Source organism: Lithobates pipiens, unplaced genomic scaffold, assembly GCF_037356315.1.
Source record: "Lithobates pipiens isolate NorthernLeopardFrog02 unplaced genomic scaffold, aLitPip1_a1.2 Scaffold_30, whole genome shotgun sequence".
In the NCBI taxonomy this organism is placed as follows: Eukaryota; Metazoa; Chordata; class Amphibia; order Anura; family Ranidae; genus Lithobates; species Lithobates pipiens.
In genome coordinates, this window is record NW_027507791.1 from 34,206,742 (window position 1) to 34,219,153 (window position 12,412).

At 44.3% G+C, this 12,412-nt stretch overlaps 2 protein-coding genes across 3 annotated transcripts in view; both read right to left on the reverse strand.

Annotated features, from left to right (window-relative positions):
* LOC143942156 (uncharacterized) overlaps window positions 1–12,412 on the reverse strand; it is a 1,285,630-nt gene that overhangs the window by 877,961 nt on the left and 395,257 nt on the right. The window lies entirely within an intron of this gene.
* LOC143942639 (uncharacterized) overlaps window positions 1–12,412 on the reverse strand; it is a 125,333-nt gene that overhangs the window by 96,669 nt on the left and 16,252 nt on the right. For both annotated transcript variants that reach the window (XM_077464003.1, XM_077464004.1), the window contains exon 2: window positions 11,645–11,766. In XM_077464003.1, coding sequence (XP_077320129.1) covers window positions 11,645–11,681 — 37 coding nt within the window. In that variant the 5' untranslated portion in view covers window positions 11,682–11,766. The remainder of the gene's footprint in view (window positions 1–11,644; window positions 11,767–12,412) is intronic.

The window sequence follows — 12,412 nt, forward strand, 5'->3', positions numbered from 1 at the left end:
AGTGGCACTGGCGGCACTGGTGGTGGCAAGTGGCACTGGCAGGTGGCACTGGGGCTGATGGATGGCACTGGCGCTGGCAGGTGGCACTGGCGCTGGCACTGGCAGGTGGCACTGGCACTGGCGGCACTGACGGCACTGGGGCTAACGGCACTGGGGCTGATGGATGGCACTGGCAGGCGGCACTAGCAGGTGGCAATGGCAGGTGGCACTGACGGCACTGGGGCTGACGGATGGCACTGGGGCTGACGGGCGGCACTGGGGCTGACGGGCGGCACTGGGGCTGACGGGTGGCGCTGGCAGGTGGCACTGGGGCTGACGGCACTGGGGCTGACGGCAGGCACTGGCACTGGCAGGTGGCACTGGCACTACTGGCAGATGGCACTGGGCTGAGAGATGGCACTGGGCTGACAGATGGCACTGGCACTGCGGCTGACAGATGGCACTGGGCTGACAGATGGCACTGGCACTGGCACTGGGGCTGACACTGGCACTGGGGCTGACACACAGATCGCTCTCCCTCCTCACATGCTGTCTCTGTGTGAGGAGGGAGAGACACGGCAATGGGAGATGATCTCATATGTTTACATATGAGATCATCTCCCATTGGCAGCTGCTATCGCGCTGTGAACGGCCGCTTTGATTGGCCGTTCACGGCGATCTGTATTTGCCTGTCTCTGGGAGACACGGCGAATACAATGCTTCCGCGATGCTCGCCCCGGCGGCGCTCATTGCGGAAGTAAACACCAGGCCGTCCAGGGACGGCCAGGCGAAGGAACCCGCCCGCTCTAAGGCCGTCATTCGGCTATAGGGTGGGGCGGGAGGAGGTTAAAAAAATACTTCATGTTTGGGGGTTCAAATTAATTATTTTTTCATGTAAACAAAAAGTGTCGGAACGGGCTTTTTCTTCAAGTGGTTAGAAGAGTGGGTGATGTGTGACGTAAGCTTCTAAATGTTGTACATAAAATGCCAGGACAGTTCAAAACCTCCCCAAATGACCCCATTTTAGAAAGTAGACACCCCAAGCTATTTGCTGAGAGGCATGTCGAGTCCATGGAATATTTTATATTTTGACAAAAGTTGCGGAAAAAAGACATTATTATTTTTTTATATTTTTTTTGCACAAAGTTGTCATTAAATGATATATTGCTCAAACATGCCATGGTTATATGTGAAATTACACCCCAAAATACATTCTGTTGCTTCTCCTGAGTATGGGGATACCACAAGTGTGAGACCTTTTGGGAGCCTAACCGCGTACGGTACCCCAAAATCCAAGCACCACCTTCAGGCTTTCTAAGGGTGTAAATTTTTGATTTCATTCCTCACTGCCTATCACAGTTTCGGAGGCCATGGAATGCCCAGATCACACAAAATCCCCCCAAGTGACCCCATTTTGGAAAGGAGACACCCCAAGCTATTTGCAGAGAGGTATGGTGAGTATTTTGCAGACCTTCATTTTTGTCACAAAGTTTTGAAATTTGAAAAAAAGAAAAAAAAAATAGTTTTTCTTTTTTTTCTTCATTTTCAAAAACAAATGAGAGCTGCAAAATACTCACCATGCCTCTGGGCAAATAGCTTGGGGTGTCTACTTTCCAAAATGGGGTCATTTGGGGGGGTTTTGTGCCATCTTGGCATTTTATGGCCTTCAAAACTGTGATAGGTAGTGAGGAGTGAAATTACAAATGTATTCCCTTAGAAATCCTGAAGGCGGTGCTTGGCTTTCGGGGCCCCGTACGCGGCTAGGCTTCCAAAAAGTCGACCACATGTGGTATCCCCGTACTTAGGAGAAGCAGCAGAATGCATTTTGGGGTACAATTCCACATATAACCATGGCATGTGTGAGCAATATCTCATTTAGTGACAACTTTGTGTAAAAAAATATATATTTTTTTTGGCATTATTCAATCGCTTAAGGCAAAAAAATAAAATATTCAATGGGCTCAACATGCCTCTTATCAATTTCCTTAGGGTGTCTACTTTCCAAAATGGGGTCATTTGGGGGGTTTGTACTGCCCTGCCATTTTAGCACCTCAAGAAATGAGATAGGCAGTCATAAACCAAAAGCTGCGTAAATTCCAGAAAACGTACCTTAGTTTGTAGATGTGACAACTTTTGCGCAAACCAATAAATATACAGTTATTTACTTTTTTTACCAAAGACATGTGTCTGAATACATTTTGGCCTAAATGTATGACTAAAATTGAGTTTATTGGATTTTTCTAATAACAAAAAGTAGAAAATATCATATTTTTTTGAAATTTACGGTCTTTTTACGTTTATATCACAAAAAATAAAAAAATCACAGAGTCAAATACCTTTAAAAGAAAGCTCTATTTGTGGGAAAAAAAAGGATGCAAATTTTGTTTGGGTACAACATTGCATGACCGCGCAATTACCAGTTAAAGCAGCGCAGTGCCAAATTGTAAAAAAGACCTCTGGTCATTGACCAGCAAAATGGTCCGGTCTGAAAGTCGTTAAACGCCAGACCTGGAAAAACTCCTTAGGTCCCTGGACCAGACAAAACTCATCTCTACCTACTACTTGGCCCTCGTCACAAACATCAACCTTAGATTTAAGGCAGCACAAAAGAAATGGGACTCCCTAGATGCCCCTATTCCAGAAGGCGACTGAATTCTGTGACACATTCAAGACCTCTGTTATTTCCTCCAGGGACAGGGTGATCCAAATTAAAATATTTCATCACTCACACCTCACTCCAGCTAGGATGCATAAAATGGGACTATCATCCTCTGCTGAATGCTTCCGGGGATGTAGACAGATGGCTGATTTTCTCCACTGCTTTTGGACCATAGTACAAGATTTCTGGGTAAACATAGGCTCCTTCATCTCCTCTGCACTGGGTCCCCCAAGAATACTCAACCCCAAGAATTGTCTCTTGGGCATCTTTGGCAACCTCACCATTCCCTCCCAGGCCAAGAGACTACTCTGCATCCTTTATTTCTATGCAAAGAAGTCCCTTCTACTGACGTGGAAGGGTTCAGAGACCCCAACTCAAAATCCTTGGTTAAAACTGGTTAATGAGTTAAAAAAAAATGTTTTTAATAAAATTGCCGACTGCTTAACGGTACGTTCACGATCGGAGTCCTTTTTGTTTTCGCCTTCCCTTTACTCGTGGCCGAGAGGCCCGAGTATCTTATGTTTTACTACAGGTTTTCGTATTGAAAAACCTTGACATCGGACGATTCGCTGGGGAGCTATAAACATACTCCAGACGTACAGAGAGATTGGATAGCCACTATCTACGGTGTTCGAGAAGGGAAGGAGGACGTACGTAATTGTTGTAATCTAGGCTGGTTATTTCCGAATGATCCGCATCTATCCATGCGTCTAGTAGCACACCGGAACGGATTACACGCAAAAGAACCCTGCAGAGGGCTGTCTGCTCGCGTTAACGACTCCATTGACTGGGAGTCCACCCATTGGGGTAAGAGTCAAACTTTTTTCAGCTCTGGATTTGTAAGAAGATTACACTGAATTTTTTTTTAAAAAGGATAGATTTCCCTATTCATTGGTTTTTCTTGGAAACAGAGAGCCCCTTATTACAAAAGACTCCTTTTTTCTTGATTGAACTTTACACAGGATGTTTTTTGATTTGTAATCTCATCGATTTGTATTAGTTTTCTCACTTTCATCTTTCATGTAATTTTAGCACAACTTTATATATACAATTTTTTAATGAGTCCCCGCCTCTATACAAGCTTACCTTTGATATCCGAAAGAGGAAAAAAAATTACACAAAATCTGGTGCAGATGGTGTCAGAAACCATGAAATCAAAGCGAGACAGAAGTATACTTAAATCACACTTGTTTAATAATAAAAGTAAATAGAACAAACGTAGTCCAAACATAGCCAAAGTTCTGTAACCAGAAATGGATAGTTAGCCAAGCCAGAAAGTCAGGGATCAGTGCAGTGAAACAGCAAGCAGGGTCTGGAACCAGAAGGGATGTCCACCAAGCAAGTCTATAAACAGGAACGCAGGAGATAGTCTCTGTGATGTTGACCAAGGCAAAGGCAGAGATCCTCTGGGCTGAACGGTAGGCAGGACTGACAAGCAGGATATCATCAACAGGTGAGTAGCTGTGGAGAGATAGGAGCTGGCAATTAGCCAACAGCTGAGCGGCCTGAGCCCAGCCCTGACAGATGGCTAGCTAGCCCCCTGACCCTCTCCCCTCCTTAATGGAAGATTCTGAATTTGAATACAGACCTATGTCTGGAAAGCTGTCTGCCCTGAGGGAGACTGCAGCCTGTTTAAGAGGGATTCTTTTCCCAGGGACTGGGAAAGGCTGACCAGCTTTGAGAGTCGGGGAGACTAAGGAAGCCAGTGAGTCCAGGTAGCTGGAAAGAATCGATAACGCTGTGGGGAGCAAACAGAGGAACTGTTGACAAGAGAGAGCCAGGTGGCTCGGTATGTTTTTCATTTATGAGTGCCGAATGAAGTTAAACCCCTGCGTGGGATTCTTGGATGGACTTTTGTTTTGTGTGCCTATCTGATGTGGACTCACTGCACAAAAATGCATCGTTCCACTTGAGCTAAACACCCCAATATCACAGTATGTATGTCTGTCTGTTAAGAAAGTGCAATAAAAAAAAAATCTTTACTTGGATTTTAACCACTTAACCACTTCAGCTCCGGACCAATAAACACCTTAAAGCGGAGGTCCACCCTAAAATGGACCTCCGCTCATCTGATCCCTCCCCCCCTCCGGCGCCACAATCGGCACCTTTCAGGGGGGAGGGGGGTGCAGTTACCTGGATAATCCAGGTAACTGCACCCACTTCCGGGCTAGCTGCCTGCGGAACGAGCGTAGGTTACGCCCCCGTTCCGCAAGCGCCCGCCCCCTTCAGGAAGTGCCCCGCTGCCTGCTGGGAAACACACAGCTCCCAGAGGCAGCGGGGACCGTCCGGATTGCGCCGCGCGGCTCGCGCATGCGCAGTAGGGAACCGGGAAATGAAGCCGAAAGGCTCCATTTCCTGATTCCCATACCCAAGATGGCGGCGGGACCCGGCCGCCGAGCGAGCGATCGGCTTCGGGTGCCGACATCGCGGGCGCGCTGGACAGGTAAGTGTCACTATTTAAAAGTCAGCAGCTGCAGTATTTGTAGCTGCTGGCTTTTAAAAAAAAAAAAAAAAAACGCGGAGTCCCGGTGGACTCCCGCTTTAAGGACCAGAGGTCTTTTTGCAATTTCGCACTGCGCTGCTTTAACTGGTAATTGCGCGGTCATGCAATATTGCACCCAAACGAAATTTGCGTCCTTTTCTTCCCACAAATAGAGCTTTCTTTTGATGGTATTTGATTGCCTCTGCGATTTTTTTTTTTTGCGATATAAATGGAAAAAGAGCGAAAATTTTGAAAAAAAAAGATATTTTCTTCTTTTTGTTATAAGAAAAATCGAATAAACTAAATTTTAGTCATACATTGAGGGCAAAATTTATTCAGCCACATGTCTTTAGTAAAAAAAATGTCAATAAGCGTATATTTTTTGGTTTGCGCAAAAGTTATAGCGTCTACAAACTAGAGTACATTTTCTGGAATTTACACAGCTTTTAATTTATGACTGCCGATCTCATTTCTTGAGGTGCTAAAATGGCAGGGCAGTACAAATCCCCCCCAAATGACCCCATTTTGGAAAGTAGACACCCCAAGGAAATTGCTGATGGGTATGTTGAGCCCATTGAATATTTATTTTTTTTGTCCTAAGGGATTGAATAATGACAAAAAAAAAAAAAAAATTTTTTTTACAAAAAGTTGTCACTAAATGATATATTGCTCACACATGCCATGGTTATATGTGAAATGACACCCCAAAATACATTCTGCTGCTTCTCCCGAGTACGGGGATACCACATGTGTGGGACTTTTTGGGAGTCTAGTCGCGCACGGCACCCCGAAAACCAATCACCACCTTCAGGATTTCTAAGGGTGCAAATTTTTGATTTAACTCCTCACTACCTATCACAGTTTCGAAGGCCATAAAATGCCAAAATAGCACAAAACCCCCCCAAATGACCCCATTTTGGAAAGTAGACACCCCAAGCTATTTACTGAGAGGCATGTTGAGTCCATGGAATATTTTATATTTTGCCAAAAGTTGCGGGAATATTACAAACTTTTTTTTTTTTGCACAAAGTTGTCACTAAATGATATATTGCTCACACATGCTATGGGCAGAAGTCAAATTACACCCCAAAATAAATTCTGCTGCTTCTCCCGAGTACGGGGATACCACATGTGGGGGACTTTTTGGGAGCCTAGTTAACTAGCTACCTAGCGACACTAGCGACACTGATGCAGCGTTCAGAAAAATTATCGCTTAGTGACACTGGCAAAAGGGGGTGAAAGGGTTAACTAGCGGAAATCAGGGGGTTAAAACCATTATTGGGTAGTATATCGGGGTACCTAGCGCTATAAAAACCTGGCGGTGAACCTAAAAATATAACTAGCTACCTAGCGACTGTAGCGACACTAATGCAGCGATCAGAAAAACGATCGCTTAGTGACACTGGCAAAAGGGGGTGAAAGGGTTAACTAGCGGCAATCAGGGGGTTAAAAACATTATTGGGTAGTATATCGGGGTACCTAGCGATATAAAAACCTGGCGGTGAACCTAAAAAAATAACTAGCTACCTAGCGACACATGCAGCGATCAGAAAAATGATCGCTTAGTGACACTGGCAAAAGGGGGTGAAAGGGTTAACTAGCGGCAATCAGGGGGTTAAAAACATTATTGGGTAGTATATCGGGGTACCTAGCGCTATAAAAACCTGGCGGTGAACCTAAAAAAATAACTAGCTACCTAGCGACTGTAGCGACACTAATGCAGCGATCAGAAAAACGATCGCTTAGTGACACTGGCAAAAGGGGGTGAAAGGGTTAACTAGCGGCAATCAGGGGGTTAAAAACATTATTGGGTAGTATATCGGGGTACCTAGCGATATAAAAACCTGGCGGTGAACCTAAAAAAATAACTAGCTACCTAGCGACACTAGCGACACATGCAGCGATCAGAAAAATGATCGCTTAGTGACACTGGCAAAAGGGGGTGAAAGGGTTAACTCTAGGGGCAATCAGGGGGTTAAATCTTTATTGGGGGGTGATAGGGGGCTACCCTGGACCTAACACTAACTGTCCTGACAGTTTTTACTGTCACAACTGACACTGAATGCATTGATCAGTAAAGAAATGATCAATGCAATCAGTGACACTGTGACTGGGGGGGGAGGGGGGGCGGGGGGGGATCGGGGGGCGATCGGGGGGGGGATCGGGGGGGTTTGTGTGCCTGTGTGTACCTACATGTCAGTGTAGTGTTCGTGCAGACTTACTTTTACTCTTCTCCTCGTAGTCCGGTCAAAAAGACCGCCCCGAGGAGAATGACATCACTTCCTCCTTCCTGTGTAAACAATACACAGGGGAGGAAGCTTCTCATTGGCCAGGAGCGATCCAGAGGGGGTAGCCGAAAACGAACGGCCATCCCCTCATCACGGAGCGCTCCTGGACCGAATCGGACCGCCGCAACCAGCGGGAGGGGGTCCGATGGGACCCCCCACCCGCTGGAAGGCAATCACGTAGATGTACGTGATTATGCCTGCCTGTGCCATTGTGCTGACGTACAATGGCAATACGGCGGTCCTCAAGTGGTTAAGCCCCGGAAGAATTTACCCCCTTCCTGACCAGAGCGCTTATTGCGATTCAGCACTGTGTCGCTTTAACTGACAATTGCGCGGTCATGCGACATGGCTCCCAAACAACATTGCTGTCCTTTTTTCCCACAAATAGAGCTTTCTTTTGGTGGTATTTGATCCCATCTACGGTTTTTATTTTTTGCGCTATAAACAAAAAAAATAGCGCCAATTTTGAAAAAAAGCAATATTTTTTACTTTTTGCTATAATAAATATCCCCAAAAAATGTATATTTTTTTTTTCCCTCAGTTTAGGCCGATATGTATTCTTCTACATATTATTGATAAATAAAAAAAAATAAAAAAAAAAAAAAAATCGCAATATGTGTTTATTGATTGGTTTGTGCAAAAGTTATAGCGTCTACAAAATAGGGGATAGTTTTATTACATTTTTATAATTTTTTTTTAATCTTTATTTTTTTACATCACCTTTCCCGATTACAGGGAGCTGTGATCAGTGCTAGTGTCACTAAGCAGAACGGGGAAATGCTAGTTTACATTAGCATTTCCATGTTCTTCCTCTCCGTGAGACGATTGCGGGTATCCCCTCAGACATCGAGTCCGCGGGGCCCATGGTCGGACTCACAGAACTCGCGGTGGAGCACGCGCCTTCTATGCAAGTCTCGCAAGATCAAGTATATTAATGGGATTTTTGCGCAGCGGAGCCAACCTGCTGCAGTAAAACTGCGGCGGCTGGTCCGCCAGCAGTTAAAGAAATACAGGAAACAAAGAATGAGACAATACACATTCTCAAAATATAGTATGTGTGCATATTAGGTAGTTCAAAAAACAAGCAAGTATAAACTTAAAGAAATACAAGTAGTCAAGCTATTGTTTTGCATATATACAATGGTTTTTAAAGGTAACAAGCTGGAAGGAAACAACACTAAAGCCTGGTACACACGATCAGATTGTTGGCCAACAAAGCATCAGACTTTTGTCCGAAGAGCGTGTGCCAGGAACTTGTCTTGCATACAAACGGTACACAATTGTCTGCCAACAAACACGAATTTAGTGACATACTACAAGGATTTTCAGCTCTTGAGTGCCACCCTTTGGGCACCTTCTGCTAATGTCATGTTTGGTGAGCATTAATTCCGAGGATGCATGTTTGTACTTTCAACTTTTGAGTGACGGACTTGTGTACAGACGATAGGAAAAATCTGACAACAGACCATTGTCTGCTGAAAATTTACTAGCCTGCCATCCAACATTTGTTGGCGTACAATTGTCTGATGGAGCATACTAACGGTCGGATTTTAGGCCAACAGTCTGTCATCACCCAATTCCCTGCCGAAAATCCGATCATGTGTACTAGGCTTAAGTCTATGATTGTAACTCGTAGGTAGGGATGAGCCCGATGTTCGAGTCGAATGTAACTCAATGTGCCCCTGAAGGGCCTGTTATGGATTTTGGGGAGACCCCCTACGCCATTTTTTTTACATTTTGGTGTGGGGTTCCCCTTAATATTTATACCAGACCCAAGGGGCCTGGTAATGGACTGGGGGGGAATCCAGGCTGTTTTTGTTCAATGATTTTTATCTATATTGCGGGGACTCAACAATACATTACAGCCGCTTGCTGTTTTAAATTACATTTTTTCCTTTAGAAACACAAATTCGCACAAATTTTTTGCCTGTTTGCAAGTTCTGGTACGAACCGAACCGGGGGTGTTCGGCTCATCCCTACTTGTTTGTTTGACTGGAAATTAAATTAAAACTTGCTGGCATACACACATATATATATATCCAATCATGTAGTCTTACTGGGTGCTTAGTGCAGAGGCCTGTGTGTTGCCATATTGAAGGTGGAGCTAGGAAAACAAAGGGAAATGGTCACCTGTGATACAAGTTGAAGGAAGGTTACTAACATGGGAAGTGGCTGGGGAGTGACCTGGTTGGTCACGAGTGTGAAATGGATGACGTGTTTCAAGTTTCTTTCACATTTGCAGTAATGCTTACTGCCCTCTGAAAAGTGATCTATGGTGTATTGCTTTTCAACGAGTGGTATAGCAGCAGCTGACAGGCGTTCATGAGGTGCTACTACCGCCTCCTTTTTTTTTTACATTGCTGAATAGCAGTTTTATATTGTTGGACTATGCTGCTACTGCAAGCAAGTTTGACATGTGGTGCTGCCTGTCAAACTGTGCAGGCTCCAAGCTGTCCATTGAGCTCAGTGCCTCAGACAAGAAGTGAGGAGAGGCTCTGTGAGCTCATCCTCTCAGTCTGCTGCAAACAGAGTGTGCCAGCTTGTATTTAAAGAGGAAGTAAACCCTGATGAGTTTACTTCCTCTTTTTTTCCCTGCAAAGGTAAAGCATAATGGACTACTATGCATCGCATAGTAGCCTATTATGTGTCACTTACCTGACACAGGAGCCAGCGAAGTCGCCGTTGTCCCCTGTAGTCCACCGCATCCATCTTGTTTGTGGCGTCTCGCAGCTCCGCCGAATGACAGCGGGGAAGCCGCGATGACGTCACTCCCGCGCATGCGCACGGGAGTCGACAAATGCAGCAGCTCCATTCTTGGAACTGCCGCGTTCAGTGCGCCTGCGCGCCTCTGTCTACGGCGCATGCGCCGTAGACAGCGGTGCCCGTTTTTGGGCAAATATCTCCTAAACCATATAGGTTTAGGAGATATTTCTTGGACCTACAGGTAAGCCTTAATCTAGGCTTACCTGTAGGTCAAAGTGGTTTGTAAGGGTTTACTTCCTCTTTAAACTGGCCGCTCTGTATGCAGCTTCTGACAGGCTGCGCAAGGAGCCCAGTATCTCCAGGACGATAGGCGATAGGAGCCCCAATTTTGTCCAGTAGTGGGGTAGACCTTCAGCTACATACCCCCTAAATTTGGGCTCTATGTGACCCCTGATTGCCGAGCCACGACCCTCGAAGTCAATTGTTTTATTTCTTTATTTTTTTAAATGGGCCTATCTTAAGGTAAGGGGCCTGGAGCTGCAGCTCCAATAGCCCCTATTGCATTCCGGCCCTGCAGCCCACCCCTGTGTTTTCTTTATCTTCTGAATGGAGAGATACATTGTAAAACAAACAAATTTGTAAGGGCCGGTTCACACAGCGATGCGAGGCGAGGCGACACGGCTCGCCTCGCCTCGCCTCGCTCCCGCAAGTCGCCCCCGTTCAGTACTATGGAACCGTTCTGAGTCGCTCCGACTCAGAAAAAAGGTTCCTGTACTACTTCTGGGCGACTTCGGGGGCGACTTGCATTGACTTCTATACAGAAGTCCTCTGCAAGTCGCCGCTGAGATCCCCGCAGGTCGCGGCGAGGCAAGTCGGAGACGCCTCGCCGCGCCTCGCTGTGTGAACCGGTCCTAAAAAAATAACATTTAAAAACAAACAAAAATAAATGCATCAAGGTCTGATCTAGGCCAGTGTCAGGGTTGGCGTTAGGGTCAATGTAAGAGTCAAAGATCAAGGTCAGGGTCAAAAGGTAAGTCAGTATATTTTTGCATAGGATTTTTTTAAAGCATTTTTTTTAATTATTATCAGTTTCAGTTAGTGTCAGTGTGTTTTTTTGAAAATAAAATAGAATGCACACTATTGTTTCTGGGTCCTACTATCACTGTGATCCTCAGGAGCAGGATCATTTATTTTGGTGTTTTTTTTTATTTCTTTTTTTCAAAATGTTGTGTGCTTTTGGTGGCAAGTTATGGAAATAACAAGAAATATAGATTATTGGTTACCATTTACCACCTAATGAAAGTCCAATTTGTCCTGAGAAAAACGCAGTATAATCCACAGAGAAGTTGTGATGATATGTACGGATTTATTAATACATGTCAAAGTTGCAAGGAACTTTTTACTTTACCCTCAGTCACTAAGGGGTTAACGGATGTTTGACTATGAAGACTTATTTAAATGATTTATTATATATATATTTTTTTTCTCTATAAAAGATAATAGAAATAAAAGATAATGATTTGGTATGCTTACCAGGTATTTCCTGCAGGTTGGAATATTTCCTTTTCATGTTTTATTTGCAATCAGATCACTAGAGGAGAAATCAGTTCTCTTTGTACACCGAGACACATGACAGTCTTTCCTTTGGTATTAGTCTGTAATATTAAAAAAGAGATCAATACATGTGTATGGAATAATCAATCAAAAAAAAGAGCCATGCGATGCAATCTACATAAACACTGTGTACAACAACACATGGTGTGTGACTATGGGAAACAATGCCATTCATTGCAGTGGCACCCGAGACCCTAACATGTACATAGGCAAAATAAAGTGCTCCATCTTTAATGCAAGTTCTAAAGAACACAAAAACTGATCTGGAGAAAAAGCCTGCGCTTTATTTAAGGGCCCGCTGAAAATCTGCACACATGTGAATAGACTCTAAATCAATAAAGCCTGTCGGATGTTACAATTTCATTCTTAATCCCTCTTATCACTTAGTCCCCTTTCACACCTGTGCTTCTTGTCATTCAATTTGACAGTTCCAAATCGCATGACGAGATGCAGAATATTTGTGCCTATGGAAGCGGTCAAATCAGCGCAACTCTGACTTGCACCCTGTAGAAATTTAGTTATTACTGTATTAATAACTATATTTCAATAATTCATATTGATGAGGAAAGTTCCAAGAAAATCCGTTCAGTTCTCGTGTAAAAATACCAAAATTGATTTAATAATAAAAATAACAAAATATTACAAAAACAGTGTCAAAATGTAGAATATAAAATAGCATTGATAAGT